General features: G+C 46.1%; 2 protein-coding genes across 2 annotated transcripts; one reads left to right on the top strand and one right to left on the bottom strand.

Annotated features, from left to right (window-relative positions):
• Positions 1-4,506: 4,506 nt before the first annotated feature.
• LOC124707365 (secretory carrier-associated membrane protein 3-like) lies at positions 4,507-12,417 on the bottom strand. The gene is made up of 12 exons (XM_047239022.1): positions 12,320-12,417; positions 10,228-10,326; positions 9,654-9,713; positions 8,553-8,586; positions 7,946-8,068; positions 6,769-6,831; positions 6,579-6,672; positions 6,443-6,488; positions 6,273-6,340; positions 5,404-5,452; positions 4,999-5,064; positions 4,507-4,888 (listed from the first exon to the last, which is right to left on the bottom strand). The coding sequence occupies exons 1-12, from the start codon at positions 12,371-12,373 to the stop codon at positions 4,802-4,804; spliced, it is 843 nt and encodes a 280-aa protein (XP_047094978.1). The 5' UTR covers positions 12,374-12,417; the 3' UTR covers positions 4,507-4,801.
• Positions 12,418-17,368: 4,951 nt separating this feature from the next.
• Positions 17,369-18,202, top strand: LOC124648465 (serine/arginine repetitive matrix protein 1-like). The gene has a single exon (XM_047188231.1). The coding sequence runs from the start codon at positions 17,369-17,371 to the stop codon at positions 18,200-18,202; it is 834 nt and encodes a 277-aa protein (XP_047044187.1).

Genomic DNA, 18,202 nt, shown 5'->3' with positions numbered 1-18,202 from the left:
AGGGTATAACTTTGAATCTTCAATTTACTCAGCAGACAGGCAACAATAATTTTATGTGTTACTGCTTACTAGTTTCTAGTCGCATTCATACAATGGGGAACGGTACGCTAACCTTGTTGGTGCGGCAGGCCTGGAAGGTGTAGACCTCACGGCCATTTCGTCGAACACCATCCGGGCACAGCTGAAGCACCGCCTTCTCCCCAGCATCCTCCCTTCGTGGAGACAGAGCAAGCGACGCACCAATCGTCCGCGGACAGGAGAGAGTAGTCATGACGAAGCTTAACCTGCACACTGTATAATAAGAATCGCGGTGAGGCAACGCTGCCATCCCACTCCTACTGTCCTAGTCCTTGACGGACAGAGAGGTCTGGCGGGGAAAGTGTAACAAGAAGAGCGACGTGGAGAGGACAGAGAGCAGTGCTAATGGAAATAAGGTTGCAGCTAGGCCCAAAACGGCATTGGACAGAGAAGGCATAGAGCATCTCCACTCGGCCTCCAATGCGCTCAATGCCCCAAACAGTTTCCGGATGAAGCAAAATACGGTGTGGGCCATTGTTGTTGGTGACTATAGAGGAAAACAACCCAATTTCGTTCCTCTCCCCTCCCACCCTGCTAGATCGCTGCCGGCACCACCCTCCTCCGCCTCCACCATTTCTCATCGTCGGAAAAGGCAGGGATGCTGAGCAAAAACACCCCCGACCTACCTCGCCGTCCACCGGCACAGTTCCACCGTCCAGAGGCGTCCACCAACATTTCTGAGGCCCATCGCGGTCGTCCTGCCCGCGAGGTATTTGGTGTTTTGCCAGCATGAATTTCGCCGACGAGGTGATGGTCGCTGCTCTGTTGGAGGTAGAGGTCGATGTTGTTGTTGTTGCCTCCGACGACGACGAGCATATGAAGATCCTCTCTTGCCTCCTTGTCATGTACGCCGAGATTTGAAGCCGCGGCGGGGAGGCTCGAGGCTGGGGCGGCGCAAGAGCAAGCCAAGGTAGAGGCTTGAGGGCTACTGCATGTTGTACGCCGGCTACTTCATCAATGATCCATTACACGACGATGTTATATTTCGTCCTTGTTTTTGGTTGAACCGGAAATTATTTATGAAGATTGTGTTGACCAACAGGGAGTATGTTGACTACTTCACAATAACATCAACATGTTGCAATGCTTCAATGTGTTTGTCAACCTTGTTAAAGGTCATTCTCCTCCGGTGAACTATGTGATCAATGACCATGAGTACACCAAGGGATACTACCTGACGGATGGCATCTATCTAAGATGATCAATATTTGTGAAGACAATCTCAGGCTCTACTCCGGAAAAATACCTTGGTTTGCTAGGCTCGGTGGGAATATGGTGTGCTCCAAACTTGTTGTGCTATTCTCCGGTACCCCGCTCTTTTCTGGTTGAAATATCAGATGACGGACGAGAAGACTGGTGTGATCTTGCACAACATGATTATTGACAATGAGCGAGAGCATCCAGTGCATAGCAATGAACCATGAAATTTGAAGGATCCTCTTGAAGATGGTGATAGGTGTCGGTTGTGTTTGTGTTTGTTGCCTTCCCCGCCATGTGTCATGAAATCCGAGACTCAACTAGTCATCACCAACTGCAAGACTTATATGGTGGATCATTTGTGGATGCTCAAAGGAGAGGCTTAGTTGTATGTGTTTCAAAACTTGTTAAACCATTTATAAGCTTGCTTTGTTGAATTTATTTCAATGTGTAGGCCGAATGGCCATTTTGGGAGGCTGTTTGGATGGCTCTTCTAGACGCCGAACGGGGGCGAGTGGAGATGCTCTTGGATGTCATTTTATTTGAGATATTGTCCCGATACCTCGAATCACACCGTACAACAAACAAATAGAAATCAAGTGCAGAATTTTCAAGAGCATGTACCATGATACAAAATGCAACAAGGAATTCCACAAATATTGAGAAATAAGGAATTGGATAGTTTGATGAACAACATCCAAAGTATTGTTCAGAATAGACTTTTTGTTTTCGGTGTATATCAAATTTGAACTTGATTTTTTTACATTATAAGGGTATATCATGTTAATTTGCTTCACTTTTTATTTTCTAGCGATTTTTATATTGACACCCTTGAGAAAGGCCACCAGAACTTATTTTTACGTATAAAATAAATGCTTCACACAATAAATAACATGACTGGTGACCGATGAAGCACTAAATGATTGGGGACACACTGAAGCCTGGGGACTCGAGTGGTTGAGCCATGTGTTTCTACTTATGTCAATGGTCAAGGAAGCATGATTCACCTATAAATTACAAGCTTTCTCCATGAAAACCAGCAAAAGCGGAACAACAGAATATTAATGCAAAGATATCTGAGAAGTTCGTGGGCACTGAGCTGGAGGCTTGATTGACAGGGCGGTGGTAATAAACCTTAAGTGGAACCAGACAACACATATAGTGATTTGATGGGAATGGGATGTGCTGGGAATCCCATCAAAACTATTAGCCCCTTGATTTTCCTTGTCCTCACCGCTCGGTGTACTCATGTAGCATCCAGTCGTACTGTGATACTTCGCTTATCTAGGTTAGACTTGCTTGGGTCGGGGTTATAGTTTATTGGGTAAATCTATCAATGTAGCGTTTTGTCCATGTGTTATGCTAAGACTGGTAGTTTAGCTTTTTTTTCCATACGCCTCTCAAATATGAGAGCCGGGTTACATTATCGGAGGATAACCTTTTCGTCCCTTGGATGAGGTTTCTCGCGGACCAGTGGAAGAGACTATTGCGAATGTGTTGCCTGGTACTACCCACAGTTGTTGTGGCATGTCCCGCGAAAAGCAAAAGATAGAATGGGTGCTCTGTACAGGAAAAACAGCATGTTCAAAATAGAGTTTCACAAGATAGTAAACCAAATGCTAACGCAGGAGAAATCGGTGGAGTCTTGGAGGCAGATTGCTACTCACTCCGTTCTAAAATAAGTGTCTCAACTTTTCGTAGATACGGATGTATCTATATTTAAAATGCATCTAGATACAAATAAAAATGAGACCCTTATTCTAGGATGGCGGTAGTAGATAACTACGGTGTTGAGAATAAAGACGGGAAAAAAGTGAGCAAATCCCTATTTCAGTGGGACGTTCTGGCCTTCTGGGCACAGATGATAAGCACGCGGAGCGAAAGCGCCGATCACATTTTTTTTCGATATGCTGAAGTCTTAATGTTATGATTGGTTAACTCTCATTGCAACAGATGCATGTTATCACAAAACAGTCAAAGAGAGTTTTCATGAGAAGAGATGCGGCTTGTAAGTCCAGGAAAATATATGAAAAACCAGTCATCTTTTTGTAAGGTGTATAATGTGTTATTCCTATGTTGACATGTAATAAATTGTTTTTTTTTATGTTAACAAGGGAGGTGTGGTGCGATGCAAAGAAGCACACAGCAAAGATCTACACTAGGAACATGTTTGGGAAATTCGTGGAAGCGCTTTTTTACTCGGGTTACTATGATGTTGATGAGATTTCTGCGGAAGAGAGAGGTATGTAGCAAGGTATATTGACAGCGATCCGGAGGAGAATTGGTGTTAAGTAGTATATGAGGTACTTGCTACAGATGATTATTACTCCTGCGCGTGTGGCATGTATGAACATATGGCCAATTTGTCATGCCTTAAAGTTTCCCTTCACTGAACTCGTTGATTGAATATGTGGTGTATTTTCTATAAACATTTTGACTGTCATATATCACTCTGTTTCATAACATAAGCCGCCTTAGCAAACTAACATAGTCTGCTAATACAGCTTCCATTATGGAACGGAGGAAGTAGTTAACATGTCTGTATTTGCGTGATAGGTTCTGGTGGAGAGGAGGGTGAAAGAGATCCCGTCAAAGTACATACATCATGAAGAGATGGACCATCAAGGCAGGGATGTGTTGCCCGCGCACCTTAAGCACTACCAGAAAAACCGGGGGCTAATAAAAGCCATTCAGCTCCAGGCATTCACAGCTTACCTTACGGCTATGGAAATGTTAGGATTGGGGAGAAAAACGTGAAAGCATATAACGCTGCTATCCATGTCCTGAAGGATCGTTGAACTCTCTTAGGTAAACTAGCAGTTGAGGACTTGAGGGTGAAGGGCTAGAGGAGCAAATGAATGCCAAAAGAAAAGCACTCGTGTCTGGAGGAGGTACAGAAGAAGCCACGACGCAAAGAGGAGGGGGACTATCATATTTGTTCCTTAGCGTTAGGCCAAATGTGTAAATTTTACAGCAAAAGGTTGCTGAAATCTTCAAATGCATTGGGCTGTATACTCCACGGAGCGTATTTCAAAGTTGTACTACTGCATTATCTCTTTTCGAAACAAAATTGCACGTAGGAGTATGCAACAGGTTGGTTAACCATCTGGGAATACCAAAATATCATAATGTTCTGATATTAACAGGTAACCCCTGCCCAATCAGAGACGAAAAGAAACCATATAAGTGAATCGTCTTAGCTGACAGACACAGCAGCAGGCTGCATCAACATTGCAAGGAAATGAACCGGCATATGCAGATATATTCAACCAAGGATATTAATTCTCGCTACATCTAAAACCATGTCAACAAATGGAAACAACACAACATGTTAAAAGTATCCACGCAAGAAGGCTCGTTATATTTGTATGAACAGAAGAGCAAAAAGATATAGCTGTGTATGCTTTCGACGATCCAAATCCGCACGGTGCAGCGATGTACAAGACTACCATGCCCAATCGGCAGACATCATGTCTTCCTTCCCACTCACTACCTTGCCTATTACTCTGGCTGCTGGTTTTCTTCATCAGAACGCGGAACTCAGGGCACCACGTGCTGCCTGTTGTTTCATCTCCTGCGCTTTTCCACTTCCACGGAAGTACATGTATACTTGCTGCATGTTGAGTAAGAGAGTTGGATGATCAAGATACAGGGACATGAGTTACAATCATATGGAATTTCAACATTTCATTTAATCAACAAAAAAGAGGAAACCACACCCACCTGAATGACAGCTATGCTCAGCAGTGATTCAAGGCAGAACAGTCCAAATCCAACAAAGTAAAATATCTGACAAAGGAAAATGCCACAAAAATATACACATCAGTAAGGGATTAAATAAGACTAGTAGATCCAGTATATCACTTGCAAATGCATTGATGGTAAATCTACCAAGCAAAGACTTGATGCTCATATGCATGCAAGGAGGTATAGTGCACAATATCTGTTTCAAAATGTATTTTTTTTTTGTCTAGTCAGTGGACTCTGCTGGGCCTCAAACTAAGGCAGCATGAAGCGCTCAATCATTTGGGGAAAACACATAAAACATGGACTGGGTGAGAGGAAGATGAGGCTACATAAACAAATTAGTCCTCTGATAATTTAGATAAACTTGTAATTTAGACTTACCCCAACAATAGCACTCTTGGTTATGACATCAATGGCAGGCAAAATCCCACTGCAGCATTAGAAAGCAACGAAGTTTAGTCATTCAAGTAATAAAGTGTTTATGCATTCTAAACTGAAAGCAAATGTAATGATATAAAGGTAAAATATGATAACATGGAGAGTTAGAAGTCACTGTAAGCACTACTTTGAGTGGCATGGTTGACAAGAAACATGACAATTGCAGTCTGCATTAGCATGTACTACCTCTGTACCGAAATATAAGACGTTCTAGCACACTGTTTTAGTAGTCTTAAACGTCTTATAATCTGGTACGGAGGGAGTACCTGTTATAACATTGTATTCCTATATGTTCAGTTCCAGGATCACAAATTATGTTTCTACCATGATCCCTTGCAGATGTCAACATGGACCACAGCTCAAGAAAAAGGTAACAATGGTTTCAGGAACTTGTTACTTCAGCACAAGTATGCTGATGTGTATAATTTTCCCGTATTCATCTTGGATTTGCCAATGTACCCCTTATAATATTACCCTCTATAGCTGCACCGATTTGTTGACGCCGCATTGTAAACTCCCCTGCTAGCAATTCACCTCATTGTGTGTGCCCTTTTTTTCCTCGATTTGGGTTTTCCACATTAAATCGTCTAGTTCATGGATTATCTTGGTAATTTCTTGCGTGTTTCTAACATGTTTAGAGTTTAGATAAACCATTCGATGAAACAGCTAAAGTGATCACATAATCTTTTATCAACAAAACACAAAATGTGACAAAGGAAATGCATAACCCCTCTCATCTAAACTCATTTACAACTTACAACCTACACAGCATCCCAGAAGTAGATGCACAAGAAAAAGAATACAAGACTTACGTCAAAGAATTTCCCTTGAAAGGAAATGGAGGAGACACTGCTGACCACACGCAGAAGATTATATGAATCTGGAAATGGACAAAGAAGAACAGTAGGGTAACAGTTGAGTACAGAGCCTTTCATTTAATGTTAAGATGTGGCCACATGAAACCTAGTAAAGCGTATCTTACCATGTAAAACAGAAAGAACCACCCAAACTTCAAAGCACTCTCAGTTCTGAGACAGGCATTAAATAAAACAAGATATGATCACATGAAATATTTGGAAAGGTGAATTTATAGTGAAACATCAACCCATATGTCTTACCTCATTGCGTTATAAAGAGGGCGATACCACAACACATATGCCCCAGGGACACCAGATATGAAGTAGATAATTGCAAGCAGCCAAATCATAACACCTTTTAAAGCAGAGATGTATTTTTAGTTCACATGTTAAGTAGTGTGATAGCAACTGATATATTAGGTGTAGACAATAAGGTACACTTCAGATATACCTTCCCCTTTAATCCATGCTGTTGTAGTCGCTATGATATTGAAGAAGAGGCAGGCAGCAATTCCTGCATGAGATCCAAATTTAACAAAAATTACACAAAATCCATAGTAGCTCAACATATCGAAATACTTATCTACCAGATTAGTTCTCGGTCCACTAATAAAAATGAAAATGCAGATCCATTGGCATTATGCCAAGGAATCCATACTTATTGTTTCATTTCATGTTGATAATCATCTCATTGGTGCAAGAAATAAGAGACAATATCGCTTGGAAATACTTGTTGGTGAACTTGTATTACTTCAAATTGGTGGTCAGCATCCAGGCGCCACTAGGCTCCAATAGCTACCTGTGCAGGTCCTGTGTCAGGCTGCTTGAGAGAGACTGAGAAGAGCTATAAATGTGTTGCTGGCAGGTCGCTGCTGGATATGGCCACTCACTGCTCATGGGTTATGGCCATGGTATGCAAGGAGAAGGGTAGTAGTGAGAGAAAGGAGCGGTGGCTTGTTGCTCCTGGGGCAACAGGATGCACTGTGGCTATGTTTTTGTGATATTGCTATTGGACCCCAATTCAGATCGATGGGCTGATATCTTTGAAATGGATCCTGTGACAGTGATATTATTGTGGCTGATCTGTTGCGATCCATGTAGTGGACTTGTGGTGCTGCTTCCCTATGCTGGTAAGTTGGTTGTTGACCGTGCTTGTCCGGTTATTAGGCTTGGTAATTCCGTCTGCTGTGGAGGTTTGGTGGTGGTACAATCAGAGGCAGGCAGGAGGCGGAGTGGAGGGAGCCAAAGACTGAGGGAAGTCATGGAGGCTGAGGCTTGGGACAAGTGGGTCGAGGTGGTAAAGGGCCAGGTACTTGGGGTTCGAGGGAGAGGCAGTGGATGCCAGGGTTGGAGTACATCGGTAGACATGATCCTGTTGTTGAAGGTGCTTGACGTGGTTTTTTAGATAATAGAAGAGAAAATCATCCCGGCTTCTGCATCAAATGACGCGGAGATTGAGGTGGCAATCCCATTTTCATAAGTACGTGATAGTTGATACGCTAGCAAAAACTCAATCATGGCATGGGGCATATGGTGGTTGCCTGGTTGGTACAGGTAATCACAAAAAATGCAATGGTAGCACTACATATTCATACCGAACACTAAATTTTTACATTATCAGAGCTTACCCAAAAATGATGAAAATGCAAGGTACTGCATTTTTTGTAGATGGATGGGTATCTCATTTGAAATATTGTGGTGAATCATAGGGAAAAGGGGTGGCCAGTTTTTCTCTTCAATGACAATTCCAGCTGAAAATGAAACAAACATGTGATTAGAAGAAATATACTGTGCAAACATACTGCCAATAGGAAAAGCAGAATAAGTATGAAACCAAATTTCCTCTTGCCACAAGAAATGACAAGTGCTTATTTTCAGACATCCAAAACTGGAGCCACGAAAAGACCAATTCTAAGTTATCAAGAAAAGGAACATCATCAGCAAATAGCCAAATATTACCAATTACCAATAATCATAAAGTGTAATATACTGATAATAACCCTGATGCCCTATTCCATGATCTAAACACTAAAATGCTATGTTGTTTTCCTGTGAACAATGCTGAAACACTGGCACTCTAATCAAAATGAGTGGGCAAGCAACTGTTTCTTGGTACAATTCCGGGAACAAATTGCTTGTATCAATGCTTCTTCTGTCTTCATATTTTATGCTAGTGAAGTGACCAAAACAGAACTATTAAAGCTATTCAGCATAAGGAAAGAATGTCAGTTATACCTCGTGATGCAGCCTCTTCCCTCCTTTGCAATTCCTATGGCAAGAAGATGAAAAAAGAGGAACTAGATCAGCATTTGGAAAAGGAACATTGCATATGGTTACTTAAACATGTGTCCATATACTTGGAATGCAGTAGAAACAGAATAACTTTTTTTATTTAAATAATCTGACATAACACTGTAAAAATTCAACAGGTTAAATATCAAGCTGAAGAAACATGGTTCTCCCAGATGAACCCTTCTGATTGGGGAAACAAAATTGCAGACCATTCATCACTTAAAAATACATAGCAATAGCCAACCTAATTTAGCAAGCTGAGACATAGATTCCCCTATCTGGAATAATGAGGCTGATTAAAATAATAATAATGACACCAGGGGAAAGCAGGGTGAAACAAAATGGCTCTTGGAAGAAACTGCTCTTGGGATGAACAGTAAGCTAGAATAACACAAAAATGTCAATATCAGGAAAAATTACACATGTAACACTTGTAAATTTTCGTTGATAATTTGCGCTGTGAGTAAAAATGTTGTGCTCTAAAAAGCAATTTTAGATCTTTGACCCTTTTTAAGGGTGCAAAAGTTCTATTCAAAATGTGTATGCATGTTTGAAATTATCATGCAAAAGCACCCTTCATTTTCAAGCAGAGCCGTTATATGACCAACGCTCCAACCGTACAGGACGATGCCTGTTTCTGCCCATGTTACTTTGGGACTCAAATTGTATCATTAGCAAACAGAAAAGTTTTGGTAGTCCATAAATCTCATACTCATTGACTCGATACACACTATGTGTTCTGTAACTCTATTACCCTGTTGACAGCAGACAGCTACTTAATTAGTTTTGACAAGTTGACGAGACGGAACTTCTGTAGACTCATACAGAGCAGCAGATGGTAGTCATTGCCAGATCAGCAAATAATTAATATATAGCATCTATAAACTGTCGAGATTTTAGGTTAAGCTAGCTACCCTATGTGGTAGTAATGAAACAGGAATCCAAAATCAACATAAATACGGTTTGATTAGTCCAATGGCTGTAATAATAAAGAAAGCAATGCAGCAGGTAGCATATGGAAATCATAAATGGTAAGGCACATACCTTTTCTCTTTTGTTGAGATCAGCTTCCATCGCCTGGAGTTCTTTCTCTTTTTTCTTATCCTAACAGGAGATAAATGCATGCATAACGTAAGAAATCATACCAACAAAATATTCAAGGGATAACCAAAACTAACTTCGCACATGAACAGTGTAAATAAAGAAATAACATGTTACATTCCTTGTACAATTTTACTCCACACATTAAATTTTATAACATGTATTTTGATCTGCACATGGATTAAGACACCTCCAAAACTGAGAAAGTTAACAGACAGAATGACTAAAGTGCCTTCCATTAACTGCTTTGGGTAGATGACAGAGGTTATTTTGGCCGGTCATGCTTAGATTGTTTAAGAAGGATAAAGCAATAATAATGGCCGAAATAAAACAATATTTTTTATGCATGGATGTCTTATAATTTTCATCAAAACTGATTACGATAATCATGACAAGAAGTACTTGATAATACGTACATAATTGACCATGACAATGGCGAAGAGAGCATCTATCAAACTACAGCATTAGGATATGTTAAATACTGGAGTTAATAAAAACTTCTATAAACTAGAAGTACCTTAGTTGAATCCATTGGAATGTCCACATTATAAAAACCTGCTGGTTCGTGGGAGAGAGGTGAGAGTCGAGAATTGGATGCCGGGGGAACGCTCCCACCCTGTAGAATATGAAGCATTTGGAAGATATTAGGAACAGACAAACTAGAAGCATATGAGCAAGTTAATAATAGCATGATCTCTTTTTCCCGAGTGAATTTCACTTTTTACCCTGTATTTTTGCATATGTGACACTAGTTACCCCGCCGAGTGAAAATTTGTGTAGATTACCCATTTTAAAGGCTTTGTACCCTTATTTTTTTGGTGTGTATCCATTGGGCAAGGTGTTAGGTGATGATCGGGGTCTAAAAATATCAAAACGTTAGTGATGAAGAGAACATATGGATTTAACACGTTTGGGCATTAATCGTCCATGATGCCCTTGTATATTTACATATTTTATCGCTCCACATCGACGTAGCATGTCTATTCTATCTAACAGTAACAAGTAAAATGATAAATTGGGTCTAAACCGTGTTTAAAGTCTTCTAAATGGGATATTTTGGTAGAAGTGCCACTGAATGGGGTAATATGTGTCACAAATGCATAACTACAGGGTAAAAAGTGGAATTCACTCCTTTTTCCCAAAAGTCTAACCTGCTGGTCAACAACAATACTCTATATATATGAACTATCAACATAACATAGCATAAAATGAAAAGCTGATTAAAGAAATCTAATAATATAAAAACACCCAAAAAAACTGACTGGAGATGGGTGCAAGAATTGCTGCATACCAGTGTCTATACTTGATTATTAAGAACTAGGTGGAGGTTTTGACTGTATATACCCAGTAGTCAGTAAATATGGACGATAAAAAAACAAAAATATTTTGGCATGTGATTGAGCATGGCCTGCTAATGAATAAATAAGTCCGCAGGCATGTGCATTGTCACATTTAGCTTAGCATGCGATCACCACAACAATTACGATGTGTGTTGCCAAAGAGCGGGTGTGTTTAAGTTGATTACAGTCAAACATGGTATTATCTGCATCAGCTTGATGACATCACCAACAAATAGACCTATCAAGTGGTACTAAAGAACTTGTGGCATGGACAGTTCCATTTTACAACTTTCCATCTAGAGCACTACAACGGAGATATCTCAGACCTCAGATTTTTATCCATTATAACTATCAATACATTGGGTATCACGTTAACCAAGTTCTAGCATGTAGGTTGTAGCACGTCGATATAAAATTTAGAAGGTTACTTGAATTACAAAACATAAAACAGTGGGTCTGTTACTACCGCTGCCTTAAAGTAACCTCAAAGAAGTAAGGTAAGCATCATGGTATTGCATCTGCCGAACCAGCAGCAAGTGTCTCATCCTCTGCCTGACAAACACTGGCAGCATAAAGAAACTAAGGCGGCAAAGCTGGGCATCCTCTATACACATGCTGTTGAAGTCACAAATGTCCAATGGTAGCAACCGAGCTCGAACAATTGTACACCAGTATTCACTAACAACTCAAAAGAGCAGGTCCAGAAGGCGTTCCTAAACAATGAAGTAGTCAATAGCAATTAACAAGTGAGCTAGGCATATGAGGCGTGTCCTCCAGACACAGGAAAGCGCGAGATGATCCTGTATCACACACATCGAAGGTACCACATTGGCTAGTCTGCTATTATACCAAATCCCAAGCTCCAGCTAACATACGCTACTCCATGCATCCCGCTTCAAATCATCCAGCACAGGCTGCTACTCATCTGCTACGCAGCTTAGTTCACCAGATGAGCACAGATCCAGGGCAAACCAACCGCTCGAACAGCAATCCAGCCGACACTACCCACACAGCGTAATCGCCAACTCGACCCGCGCGAATCCGCATCCCCCCATCGCATCCCGCTCCCACGCTCAGATCCAGCACGGCAGGAACCAAACCAATGGCGGATCCCAGACGCAAGCAAGAAAAAAAAACTACGCGGATCGGAAACAGCAAAGCACACCCGGAGATCTACGCGCACGGAGGAAGCTTCCCGACGGCGCGAGACGGGCAGGGTGGCGGCGGCGGGCGGGCGGGGTAGAGCGAGGCGGGGACGGAGCAGCTCACCGCGAAGGGGTTGACGTCGTCGTCGTCGAAGCCGTTGCGGCCCCTCCCCGCCATGGTGCGCGGCCGGGTTCCTCCTCCGACGGCGGCGGCGGCAGCGGCAGCGGGAGCGGGACGTGGTGGCGACCAAGCGGTGGTGCTTCGCTCGCTGCGCGTCTCGACTTGCGTTGCTTTCTACTGGTACGGGGAAAGGGAAAGATGAGAAACGCGGTTGCTACGCGTGAGGTAGTCCATGACAGGTGGGGTCCAGGGTGGGCCCGGGAATGGGAGACGCCAACCTGGCCGTACGGTGCGGTGCTGTGTTGGTGGTGTGGTGTCCCTTTCGGCCGCGAGTAAACTGGGATCGCAGGTTATCTTTCTTTTGGGCAGCGCTGAGCGTCCCCCGGGGGATTAGAAATCTAATCCCCCGGGTCCTCTGCTTGACACGTGTCCACCTGGACCACCACACGCGCATGCATAGACAAACAAATTCTCCACGCTCCTGGAAAAAAGGCAGGCCATCCCGCATCGCATCGTCGCCCTTGTATAGCAGTCCAGCACCACGCTCCTCCATGAGCGCCGCCGGTCGCCGGAGAAGACTTCGTCGGAGCTTCGAAGGATTGTAGCGGCGGCCGCCGAAGAATTGTAGCGGCGCCTACGAGGGATTGTAGCGAGCGCCGCCGGGGATTGTAGCAGCGCCGCCGCCGTGTGTAGCAAGCCCGGCCGCCGCCGGACGATTGCAAGCACCGGCGCCGGACGATTGTAGCAACGGCGCCGGACAACTGTAGCACCGCCGCCCGGACGATTGTAGCACCGGCGCCGGACGATTGTAGCAACGCCGGCGGGCAATTGTAGCGGCGCCGCCGGATGGTTGTAGCAGCTGCGGCCGACGACAATAGCAGCGTACGTGGGCCGCAGCTTGTAGCAACGCCGCTCGGCGGTTGTAGCAGCGCCGGTGGCCGCTTGTAGCGAGGATGCCGGCGGCTTGCAGCAACGTCGCTCACCGCTTGGAGCGCCGCCCGATGCATTGGCGGCACCCGCCGTAGCGGCATGCCGCCGCCCTTGTAGCGGCGGCCGCCGCGAGTTGTAGCACACGCCGACGCCACATGTGGCGAGCATCGACGCCGCCATGGCATGCCGGTTCGCGAGCACCGAGTGTCGGCGCCCGCGCGTGAGGCGACACGCCGCCGGCGGCGGCGGCAGCCGCTGAAGACCTCCGGGAGCATGTCGTCGTCGATGCGAGGCGCCGCCGCGGCCGCCTCCGCCTCCGCCGTGGACGGGTGCGGCGCGAGGAGTCCGGCCAACTGTGCGCGCTCGGCGGCCGGACTCGAGGGGCGCACGGCGGCCGGACTCCGGGCGCGCGGTGGCGCGCGAGCCGCGGCGGCCGCGGCCGGCGCGAGCCGGAGGAGGCGGCCGGCCGGACTCCGAGGGGCGCGCGGCGGCGTGAATACGGCCGCGGTGGCGCGAGCTCGAGGAGGCGGCTGCCGGACTCCGGGGGCGCGCGGCCGCCGGACTCCAAGGCCGCGGCGTTGCCGGACGCCAAGTGCGCGGTGGCGCGCGAGCTGCGGCGGCCGCGGCGGCGCGAGCCGGAGCTGGTCTAAGCTTCTGTGCTATGCGGTTGGGGAAGAACCAGTGGAAGGATAAGGATGCGTAGGGGTCGGGGAGAAAAACGAGTGGACGAGCGCTGTCGGTAGCGTGTGGGACCCGCAGATGCACGTGGTAGCAAGCCACGGCCACGGAGCTATCAGCGCGCGATCCATCTAATCTAACGGCGCGCGACCCGGAGGATCGGAACGCTGTTCCTCCGGGGGAAAGCCAGCGTTTTCCCTTTCTTTTCCTACGCGGCTACGCTCAGGCTATTTGCATCGGATTTTGCCTTGGATTTGGATCAAAAACAATTTGATCGATAGTTGCATCTCAAACTGCTGTTTTTCGATATTGATCTCGAATTTATTGGTCAACAGTCAAAATTAGGCTCCCCTATCTTCATCCCTCCCCCGCTGTCGCGCGGTTTCGTCGCTAGGCAAAGCCCTAGTGACGCGATGGCGGTGGAGCTTCCTAAATCTCCCAGCGGTGGCGCCGATCTCGTGGCGGCGGAGCCTGCACCTGCCTTGGCAGGGATTGTGGCGTGGGGCAGCGGCGAGCCTCCTTCAGCATTGACGATGGGCGTGGGTGGGAGCAGACGGTTGGTAGGGCCCCGATCTGGGTCCGGATGGGCCTGGCCGACCAATTTGCCATGCCTACTGCATTACATCATCACCGACGGCTGCACGCGGTGGGATTCTTGGGCTACTTCCACGGCACGAGGACGTCTTGGGCAGCGGCTCCTGACATGATGGTGTTGGTCTCCTCCTTCGCCGGAGGTGGTCGACCAGTTTGCAATGAGCTGGGGAGGCAAGGTTGTCGGTGAAAACCAAGCCCTCACTACAGTCATAGCAGGTGATGGCGGTGTGCTGCGTTGTTACCTTGATAAAGACATCGCTGGTTGCAGCCTACGTTTTACTCAATCGTGTTGTTTCAGAGGAAACCCCAGATCTGCGTATCCTAGATCGGACCATGGGGCACTCTGCATCGTACTACCTCTTGAGGCATCATTTTTGAAGCAATTGCTAGACGGTGGTGGTATGTGGTGGAGTGGGTGTGCATCTACTGCGTAGAGAACAACGAGTCTCGGTGGCGTGGGGCAGCAGGAACTCGGTAACTTTCGCGGTGTGATGGACTCGCGCAGGGTGGGGGTGTCATCTGGCGGCATCGATGGCAGGCCCGGCAAGGCCTATGCAAATCTTTGTCCTGAAGATGGACGAGCGGTTGATGGAGGTGATGGCTTTTGTAGCATGCGCATGAGGTGCTCGCTAAATATTCTACTAGACCGGATGAGGCTCCTGTTTCGCTTGAGGCTGTCTTTGGGGTATGCAATGTTCCTGATTTCTAGCTGATGAGAGTTTTTATTTGTTTTCAGGGAATAAGATCATGTTGACATGATCTTTATAACTAGCATTTGCATGGTTTTCTTTAAGGAATAATTAGTCAATTTGAAGATTTATTGACGGATGGTCCCTGGAACATCGTATGACCTATAATATGATGAACATCTTCCATCAAACTAGTCATTATTTTTGTTTACACGCCTACAAATGGTGGAATGTTTTTGGTGTAGAAATTATAATTTAAGAGTGCCCCTCGTTGTTACGTTGATCTTTCATGACGTGGTAATGCATAATAAGACGAGATGCAAGTGTTAAAAGCTTGTGATTTGCTCACAAGGTCATTTATAGGTTTAGTAGGAAATCCGCAAAATCTTCAACTTGGGCATCTAAATCCTCCACCCCATCCCATACTAGGCATGTTTGTTTCTTAAATTGGTGGCCTACATGGAGTTTGAGTTCCCATTTTAATTTCTTGGGTTGATATCGACGAGGTAGCCGATATATGCTGACTTGCAGAGAGACAAGTGGGAAAGATGACACATGTGAGGAGAGGTGCCACAAAATCAGAGACATGATTTTTGGGGTGCTCTTTGAAAAATATAACCTCATGGCAGTGCCAATCTGCCATGCGTGTAAGTGAAAGCTAATGCAGCGTTGATACGACCTCAGATGGCATGCTTAACAATCTTTTAGGATTCACATGTGCTTTTTATAGTGTTGGGACTAACTTAGCACCCATCAAGCAGTTTAAGAACTTGTGGTACACTATACTCTTTGTTTAGTGCCACTTCTTGTAGTTATGGAGAGAGTCGCGTGTAATGGCCATGATGTCCTTTGCTTCTAATTGGTTCTTTAGATCCTCTTAGAAAATACAAGATACTCAAGGTCAACTTAAGCTAAGGCCTTTGGTTGAAAAAGTAAGAATTTGAAAATTGTAGATTAAAGTGGGCACCATGCATTCCTAAATTCTACAAGACTACATAAACCCCATGAATTCCTCGCAATAGATGTTTAATGCTTAGATGAATAACTAGAGTCTTTTCCAAGAGGTTTGTGTGGGTGAAAATTTTCACATACAATATAGTGCTAAACAATAATCACCAAAATATCTCTCTATGAATTACATTCTGACAAACATCCAACACACATATTAACTACTTATAAGTTATAAGAAACAAAAACCCTAAAATTATCTAGGACCTAGAAACATTAGGATAGAAAAAGCATAGAAATAGGAAATCATAGGATTGGAATGTCATGCTTAATCCTGTGTGAAGATGAAATTTGTCTGATTGTAGCAAAGAAATTTTTCTTGAGGTATGACCTAATTTTTTTTCCTGTGATATTCACTACAAGATTCCTGTATAATTAGTTCATATGGTATATTTTCCTATGAATGAAACAACTTATGCAGGAATTTTTTCATAGAATCCAAATCCCTAAACAATTCTATGAACCAAAGGAGCCCTAGGCATGTTTGATTTGCAGGATTCCAAAAATCCAGAAATAGGAAAATAGAGGGATTGCAATGTCGTGTCTATTCCAATCATACCAAACAAAAGTTTGTTTGGTTCACCACAGGAAAAGCAAAAAAAAAAAGTTTACAAATGAAGTTGGAGTGGATGTTAAATTTGCTATGCAATGTTGTTGTAGGGCAAAGGATTTCCTTAGACAAAATCTTGTGAGATTTAATCTTACAAATCAAACAAATACCATAGCAAAAATTTCAAAGATTTGTAGATCCTCCAAAAGTCACTACAAAACTCCTTTGAATCAGAGGCCCTAGTTGGCAGTGCACCCTTTACACGTTGTCAAACAGGTCACTAATACTGGCTTGCACATGACCTGATCAGTATTTTAAGCTCACACATCAGATCAGAAGGCAGAGCTAATTGGAGCTCAGCCCTTTTGACTCCCGGTCTCCCACCACAGCCCCGTTCTCGGCTCCTCTGCTCGCACAAATCAAAGCACATCGGAGGGAAACCCAAAGCCACTCACTCCCCAGGCCAGTCTCTCTTCCATTCCAACTGCAAGAAGCAAGGAGGCCAGCCTACAGTCTCTTCCTGCTCCACCACCAACCAGCTCGTGCTCGCGCGGAATGACAGCCTAGCTAAGCTCGGCGAGAAGCAAGGAGGACAGCGGAGGCATGGGCTGCTGCGTCAGCAAGAAGCTCAGCGAGCCGCCGGGCGCGGCCGGTGAAGAACACCGGAGCAAGGTCGTCGAGGCACGCGACCTGCCGCCGCCCGAGGAGGAGAAGGTCAAGGAGGTGCTCTCCGAGACGCCCCGCGTCAAGCCGCGGCCTAAGCCCAAGCGAGTCGCTGGCGCCGTAGTGGCGCCGTCGGCGGAGAAGAATGCCAACGCGAAGGACGGCGTTGCCAAGGTAAAGGGGGACGGTGGTGGCGACAGGGTCCGCAGGGCAGCGCGGCCGGCGCGTTCCCTGGAGGAGAAGTCGGAGGCGGCGTCTGAGTCGTCGGCCGCGACCACGGCGACGGGGCCTGACCGGTCGCCGTCGAAGCCGCCCAGGTACCGGCAGGGGGCCACGTCCGGCGAGCCCAGGCGCGCCAGGCGGGACCGCTCCGCCTCTGCCGCTCCTGGCGGGCGCGCGTCTCCCTCGCCGCCGCCTCCGAGGCGCGACCCCGGACGGAGGTCCCCGTCGCCGGCGGCGAAGCGGTCGCAGGACCAGCGCCGCGACACCGCGGCCTCCTGCGCGCAGCGGAAGCCGCCTGTGCCCGCGAGGCCGTGCGGCCGGAATCCGACGCCGCGGCGTGCGCAGGAGGCGCCAACCCAGCCAACGCCGGCGCCGGCGCAGTCACTGTCACAGGGCTCTACGCACTGCGCGTCGCCGCCGACACCGCAGGCACCGGTGCAGCAGGAGGATGCCGCCTCCTGCGGTGATGGCGTCGACGGAGCTGGCGACGGCGAGGGGAAGGAGTCGTTGGAGAACCCCCTGGTGTCCATGGAATGCTTCATCTTCCTGTAG

Source organism: Lolium rigidum, chromosome 4, assembly GCF_022539505.1.
Source record: "Lolium rigidum isolate FL_2022 chromosome 4, APGP_CSIRO_Lrig_0.1, whole genome shotgun sequence".
Classification (NCBI taxonomy): domain Eukaryota; kingdom Viridiplantae; phylum Streptophyta; class Magnoliopsida; order Poales; family Poaceae; genus Lolium; species Lolium rigidum.
This window is presented reverse-complemented; position numbering and strand designations above follow the sequence as displayed.

Bases quoted from the DNA above. Each gene is read 5' to 3' on its own strand.
- LOC124707365 (XM_047239022.1), bottom strand. From the start codon at position 12,373: ATGGCGGGGAGGGGCCGCAACGGCTTCGACGACGACGACGTCAACCCC. The intron at 10,327-12,319 runs GTGAGCTGCTCC...CATATTCTACAG, and splicing joins ACGACGTCAACCCCTTCGCG to GGTGGGAGCGTTCCCCCGGC. The intron at 5,065-5,403 runs GTAAGTCTAAAT...TTCCTTTGTCAG, and splicing joins CCAAGAGTGCTATTGTTGGG to ATATTTTACTTTGTTGGATT.
- LOC124648465 (XM_047188231.1), top strand. From the start codon at position 17,369: ATGGGCTGCTGCGTCAGCAAGAAGCTCAGCGAGCCGCCGGGCGCGGCC.